The sequence below is a fragment of the Cryptotermes secundus genome, unplaced genomic scaffold, assembly GCF_002891405.2.
Source record: "Cryptotermes secundus unplaced genomic scaffold, Csec_1.0 scaffold1561, whole genome shotgun sequence".
NCBI classification, from domain to species: Eukaryota; Metazoa; Arthropoda; class Insecta; order Blattodea; family Kalotermitidae; genus Cryptotermes; species Cryptotermes secundus.
Genome location: NW_019723942.1, coordinates 275194 through 282544, shown reverse-complemented (window position 1 = coordinate 282544; position 7351 = coordinate 275194). Strand labels below are relative to the sequence as shown.

Here is a 7351-nt window from a genome sequence, read left to right as displayed (position 1 = left end):
GAGAAAATAGTTTGGGGTGGGGGGAGTGTAAAATGAGGGTGGAAAGGGAAAAGAGGGGGGGGGGGGGGTTTGAATCATTATGAATTCCGAATTAGTGAGGTTTCGCTGTATTCATGGAGTTCGAGAATATGATGCGAATATTTTGACGTACAAGAGAGGTAGTAACAAGATGGAGAAAATCCCATTATGAATTCCCTATGTGACGTTACGCTCTTTATGAAATAACATTAGGGAAATTAAATCAGAGATGGTGGGCAGGATGGGGCAAGGTACATGACACAGATGACATATACCAGTTGGAAAACATGAAGAGACCAATTATTATTTTGCTGGACATTATCCATCAGGTAAAACCTGAAGACGGGGACAGTTTTTTAATAGAAACTAGACTGTTTTTTAGAATAGACAAGATGATGGATAATGTCCAGCAAAATAATAATTGTAACAATTTACCATCATCACAAACTTTTAGATCTTATGAAGAGACCACTTAGAATTCCTAGGCATAGATGGGAGGATAACATTCAGACAAGGAGTACTACCTTATGAGATGTGATGCCATGTAGTCTGGTATAAATTTACCAGAAGTCTTCTGGTCTATACAATATCACATTCCGGAAGAGTACTCTTCACAGTCGCCGCTGTGAGAACCTCAGATCTCACAGCATTAACATGGATCTCAAAAAAGAAAAAAAAAAANAAAAAAAAAAAAAGGTAGTGCGCGCAAATAATTTGGATTTATTTGGCCTGGGATAGGGTCCAGTGTCAGGCTCTTGTGGACGTCATAATAAACGTCTGGGGTCCACAAATGGGAGGGAATTTTTTTACTAGCTGAGCAACTATCAGGTTCTCAAGATGTTATCCGCACCTTACAGGTAAATACACTAATTACATCTTGGAAAACAAATTACAGCTGAATTCAGTTATCATGTTCCCAACTGTGTACCAAAGTGTCACCTGGCTTTAGATGATTCCCTGCAAGAAAATCTGAAAATCTCTGATTAGTTTTAAGCAATCACTTGTCCCTGTGACAGCACTAAGGCATATCTGGCCTAAGCATAGTCCCTACTGGACATCAAACTGGAGTGGAATTATTGTTCTCTATCTTGTGTGAGCTGTGCAACGTAAATTCCTCAGTTCTGACTCCAACAATCATCCAACCCATCACATCACAACTATATATATATTGTCATGTGTTGGGTATGTCATGCGACAAATAGCTTCACGCCGTATTGGATATAGCAAATTTGTTCCACATTCGCTCTTACACTTATACAATTCACAATTACTGTCATCGGCAGTATCACAATTACTTCCACTGCTCTCGGCGACTGCTAGACTTTCGCTGCACTCGGCAACTTCACGATCCACACTGTCACTCCTGATCACACACTCTGCTCACATACTGCTCAGCCAGCTTTTTATACCCTTCCCTGTTGCCTTGTGTTAACAGTGGTGTCCCCTGTTACATAACAGTGGGAAGTGCTGTTATGTCACTGGGGGGAGTGCTTACTGGCCTGTTACCATAACAGCAGCAGTGGCTCCAATGCTGTTATGTCACCACTGGAAGGGGGGTGTCCTGCAGAGCGCAAATACGTCACACTATATATGTGTGTGTGTGAATTAAAAACAAGGTTTCTCCTTTACAGTGCTTCAAAACCAAAAGGCTCCCAGTCCACTCCACAAGATATAAGACTGGAAAAAGTGTATTCCATAATGTAATAGATAAAATTACCACAGCATTTCTTGAAGTTTATTTAGCTTAATTAAAAATGAGAGTAATCAAACGTGATCAGTGCAAGATTTCCATATTATACTCCAACATCTGTATTACGGTTTGTGGAATAATAAGGAAATTAACCTTCTATACAATGTGTACCGGAGGCTCTTTCCCCGGGGCGTGTAGCTGATCACTCACCTCCAACTAGTGCCTAGGCAAAAAAAATTGGATCTATACAGCCACTCCCACCAATGCCTTCATTAGGTAATGCTTGATTAGTTAAGCACAGCTTTACCTTTACCTGGGCACACTAGGCTGAAATTGCTGGGAATCTGAACTCCTCAAAAACTTTTAAGGGGGCACTATGCCACAAGCCACAAGGTCGCGAGTTCGGTTCCCAAAGAGGTCACTGGATTTTTTCGATTGACCTAATCCTTCCAGCCGCACTATGGCCCTGGGGTCAACTCAGCCTCTAACAAAAATGAGTACCAAAAATCTTCCTGGGAGTAAAGGGTGGCTAACAACCTCACCACCATCTGTGAGCCAACTGTCTAGAAAATGTGGGAGCCTCGATGTCTCACAACCTAATGGGCCTTCACGGCCTGTTACAGGGATAGCTCTACCTTTCTTCCATTTTTCTACCAACAACTTCTAGTGAAACCTTCCACATGAAATTGTAGGGGAATCTACTCAACCATTTTTGTCCCAACACTAGGTTACAGACAGATAAACAGGAAACCCACATCAGGTATTTTTTATTATTTTGTAATGTATGACTAAAACCTGCGACTTAGAATGAAAATTTTATGGTACACAGATACAACAAACTGTCTCAATAAATCTTAACCTACAGATCGGTGGTCCTCTTCTTTCTCCAAAATGCGATTACACATGCTCACAGCCACTTCCAGGTTGGCATTCAAAGTTGGCAAATGGATATCAGATGCTAATTTCACTCTGTCTATTTGCGTTTCTTTGATTTCTGTTACTCTCTCGAGGATCTGGAATAACCTCTCCACTTCTCGATCTGATCTTTTTTCCTGTACAGATAAGAGCTTTTCATGCATATAATGAAGTAATAATGCAACTTTACAGTGTAAAATAATTCATTACTTACAGCAATAACAATCCCTCTGATTTATTTCGCCATCATTATTGCAGACATGTTACACCACAAGTTTTAATATATGAAATTTAACAAAACGTCAAAATAAATAAGAACAACAAAAAGATCAAATACTAGGTATTTTATTCCTAACAAAACAGAGTGCTTACCTGAAACAAAGCAAATAAATAAATTTGTTAGTGTAGACTTATGATTTAAAACTTTTTCTAAGGGCTTTCTACAGAAAGGAGTGTCACCAAGGTGACAACATACAAAGTTTCATCTCCTTTACCCGCGTGAAAACGGACAAAGAATCCGTGCGCCTCCTCTACAGATTATGTTAAAGAGACGTCAAAATTCTATACTTGAAATGAAATACCTCCCGGAAAACATTCTTTGCAACTTTCACTGTAACGTCGCACCACACACATACATCAGGTTGTAATCCGTTGTTTGTTAACCTTTGAGCCTGAAATAATCACTGTTAATGCTAAACAGAAATGACACGTTTCAAAGCGTATGTTTCTATTCTAAACATTTCTTATTTTGTTACGTTCATTTACCAAATCCGACAATTTCTGTGATCTTACTTCAAATTCCTTAAGAAAGTATTTGATTTCACCACTTAAAAAAGGTCGATGATCGAAAAGACGAGCCCATATTTCACCAACATCTGAAAATAAATACAATGTTGTATAATAGACTAACAAACCCTTGCCCCATTGAAGATAGACTTTTTAAAATTAACGTATAATACAATCATCACATGACACCTACCTTTGATGACCGCTGCCATATTGCAGCTTAGATAACAGATAAAACGTAGTCCAATGAGGTTAAAGGGCGGGAAATGTATCATTTGTAATTCGCTGTTGCTTAACACCTTGTCGCTTTGTATTGGTTACTGCGGTTCAAGCTATATCGATCCATGATGCACAGCGTTCTTCCGTCGCTACTTAGTTTTACGCAGGACGGTGCAATGTATGCCGAATAGGTATTGCCATCTGTGGTGAAGTGGAGAACTTTGTCGGAAGTGGGAATTGTGGGTAATTATGAGTCCCCCAAAACAGCGAAACATCAGTGTTCGTAGAGTATCGAAAGTGAAAGGTGGTTTTAATCGCAAATGTAGTAGTGGGAACAGTTTATTGTCGTTTTGGGCTGAAAATACTTTCAGGCCAAATCGTCAAAATGCCGGGTTTGATTCGTGTGAGTGAATTTGTTGAAGAAACTCGCGAGGATTATAATTCACCGACAACATCAACGTTTGTGTCACGGATGCCACAATGTAGACAGACAATTGCATCTTTGGAAGAGGTAAATGAAGTTCATCAATGGACTTTTTTTTGTAGGCGGGACTGTCATTGTTTTGTATTGATGTAGGCTGAAATATTGTTGCATTCATGTATGTTGTTTTTTTTTAATTCAGATTGTTTCTTTTGAGCGACCTTTAATATTGTTTACATTTTTCCAGCCCAGACAAGATAAAGCTTCGTTATTATTATTGCCAAGGGCATTATTACTTCCATTTCTTTAAATTTCTTTTTAAGTGTGTCGTGTAATGTTAGGAAGGACTGTTAGGTCAGTTTACCGGGAGCATGAGTAAAGTGCGAAAAATGCCCTGACAGGCTGTGGTATGTATTAGGAGCATTTAAGTTTTCGTTTTTAGAGCAATTAATTTCACAAGGAAGTCTTTGTGTTTATCGTAGTTTTAGAGAACTCTTGAAATATGAATATTTGCACAAGAGTTGTTTGTGAATGTACATTCGAGAATAAACAATAGCATATGTTTCCCCATTCGCTAGCAGGGGAATAAGCGTTATCAGTGTTGCATTTTGATAATGTGGTTGCCACATAAGTGCGTTCAAAGTGTCTGCTACATGTGACTTATCACATTGGAAATGAACCCCAAGGTAACATTTAGCTGTTGCGCCTCTGCGGGGATGATTTTTGACCGTATTTCACCCGGCATCACTTCTGTGCAGAAAGGCATTGTAACCCCGCACTTGATTTATCTGCATTTTATCAAAACGTTAAGATGTGGTGTGACAGTAAATTAATTTATTACGTAAAACATTTATTGTATCGTTCTATGGCAACACGTTTCCATTGCTGAAAGTTATGACAAAGCGGTAACATGTGTATGTTTTCTACTCTCGGCCCGGGTTCATATTAATCAGCGCACGAAGCATGACAGCGTGGATCACCGTGCGTAGTTCTTTTCGCTTTTTCTTTCGAGTACTCCTTCAACTGGAGTATTTTGTTAAGCTGTACATAAACCTGCTGCTTGATCTTTCCAAATTATGGAAGTTATATTGTACATACTTGTACTGATTACAAAGTAAACACGATAACCACAAACTTCCTGAAACATTGTGGGCTGTTTGTGGAATGCAGTGCTTTGATTTTAAGCGGTGAAACCGTTGTCAGAGCCGGATTAAGACTTCGCGAAGCCAGGATAATTTAAGAAAATGTTACGAGTATGTAGAAAGAAATACCGTAGTTTAATAAAACGAATTGTAATAGAATTACTAAGAAATGTTCAATTACATGTTTGAGTAAGAATGGAGAATCTGTGTGTTTATATGAACTGCACTGATACATAAGAAGCCGTCATTTGCTTAGCAGTAATCACATATCTGCAATCAGAACTGATACAAGGAGCAATGCTGCCTGTGAATTTGTTTTCGATTAACACAGGTGATGTTTTCATCATTCCAGCCTGGCTAGTTACGGTCAGCTGTTTGTTATTTCCGAGTTTGTTTCATGTCTCCTCCCCGCATGTTTGGAGTCCTCACATGCTTCCCAGAATTGAACTATGAATTCTGTGTTACTTGTTTCTGTGATTTAAGATCTGAAATCATTCTTATTATTTGGTCACGAATTTTATCTTATAGTCCTTCTTCTGTGCTCATAAATTTGTAAACATAATCCTTTATCTTGTGGCGTATGGTATGCATGGAAATGGTGGTACGTAGAGAATTTTAGTTGGTAAACCGTGACGGAAAGACACGAAATCGTTTGGAGATCCAGTCATAGAAGGGAGGATAGTAAAGTATTAAAATATATCTTAAAGGAATTGGGTGTGAATATCGGAACTGCTTTATGCGCCTCAGAATGGGGTCTAGTGATTGACTTTAATGAACACTTAACACTTCCAGTTCCAAAGAAGTCTGGAGATTTCTTGTTGCGTGACTAGTATATAATTTAACTGTTAAAGGATTGCTTCGTATAGTAGCGAGAATGTAATTGATATTAAAGCTAAATGTATCTTTATTTGTGTTGTTTATATTGCATACACAGACGATAATAATAATATAGTATATAATAATATAATAATAATATATAATATATATATAATATATATATATAATATATAATAATATATAATATTATATAATTTAACTGTTAAAGGATTGCTTCGTATAGTAGCGAGAATGTAATTGATATTAAAGCTAAATGTATCTTTATTTGTGTTGTTTATATTGCATACACAGACGATAATAACAACAAAAAAGAAAAGTTGGTACAAAATAATTTTGTTACCAGCATTAAACAGGCGATGGTTTATCTGCAAGCAGTAAAAAGTTAAGATAAAGTTGTCCATATGCTTAACTAAATAAACGCTACAGCATAAAACGTATTGGGGAGTGGATATATAGGTACATGTATTCTCAACCTCGGCACTGGTTGCACGTGAGTGGTGAACGTCACTCCCTGGAAGGTTTACCGCCAGGGAAAGAGCTCTCAGTAGCCATTGGATAGTAGGCTGGGTGAGTCCCAGAACCGACCTGCACGACGAGGACAAAAATCTTTCCCCCAACCGGGACTCGAACTTCGATCCTTCGTTCGTCGAGCCCGTAGCAGGTCGCTATACCGACCGCGCTATCCCGTCTGCAAGCAGTGCAAGTGTAAACGGAAGTTACGAACTTTTCGCTGCAATGGCATCCACTGGAAATGAAGGTCATGGTTACAGATTCTTTGTCTAGGACATCGAGAAGAAACAAAAAGCGGCAATCAGGAGACTCATATCTCATACAAGAGAATGAGTGTCAGCTGGAACCTTAAGGAAGAAAACCAAAGGCATAGTCTACAGCAGGAGTCTCCAAACTTTTCGAACCGCGGGCCACATTAGGTAGTTCAGCACTTTCAACGGGCCGGATAAAATGAGAAATTAATAACTCTAGGTATATGAGTTTTATTGAAAGCACAGAATTTCATAAACTAAATACAAAGTACGTGAGAATAAATTATCGTATATTAATGACAACAGACAGTAGCAGCAAATGCTGATATTTTCATCACAAATTATAATAAAACAATTAATGTGAATGATGGATCTCTTTTTGCATTCTTAAAATCTGATTAAATTGAGGTTCAAATTTTGGAAACACTAATCACAAGTAGCAACTTTAAATGTTCGTTGGATAAATTTGCCCTGTATTTCGACTTGATGTACTTCATCTGGGAAAAAGTTCGTTCACACAGATATGTCGTCCCAAAAATGGAGATAAATTTACAAGCAAATT

General features: G+C 38.2%; 2 protein-coding genes across 5 annotated transcripts in view; one reads left to right on the top strand and one right to left on the bottom strand.

Annotated features, from left to right (window-relative positions):
• LOC111862229 (biogenesis of lysosome-related organelles complex 1 subunit 5) overlaps positions 1-3708 on the bottom strand; it is a 7347-nt gene extending 3639 nt beyond the window's left edge. Inside the window, exons 1-3 of the mRNA XM_023847442.2 lie at positions 3603-3708; positions 3416-3498; positions 2572-2760 (exon numbers count right to left, since the gene is read on the bottom strand). Of these exons, the coding sequence (XP_023703210.1) occupies positions 2572-2760; positions 3416-3498; positions 3603-3684 (354 nt within the window). The 5' untranslated portion in view covers positions 3685-3708. The remainder of the gene's footprint in view (positions 1-2571; positions 2761-3415; positions 3499-3602) is intronic.
• A 187-nt stretch (positions 3709-3895) lies between these two features.
• The window catches only part of LOC111862231 (arfGAP with SH3 domain, ANK repeat and PH domain-containing protein), a 234131-nt gene continuing 230675 nt past the window's right edge, over positions 3896-7351 (top strand). For all 4 annotated transcript variants that reach the window (XM_033750593.1, XM_033750595.1, XM_033750594.1 and 1 more), the window contains exon 1: positions 3896-4139. In XM_033750593.1, the coding sequence (XP_033606484.1) occupies positions 4014-4139 (126 nt within the window). In that variant the 5' untranslated portion in view covers positions 3896-4013. The remainder of the gene's footprint in view (positions 4140-7351) is intronic.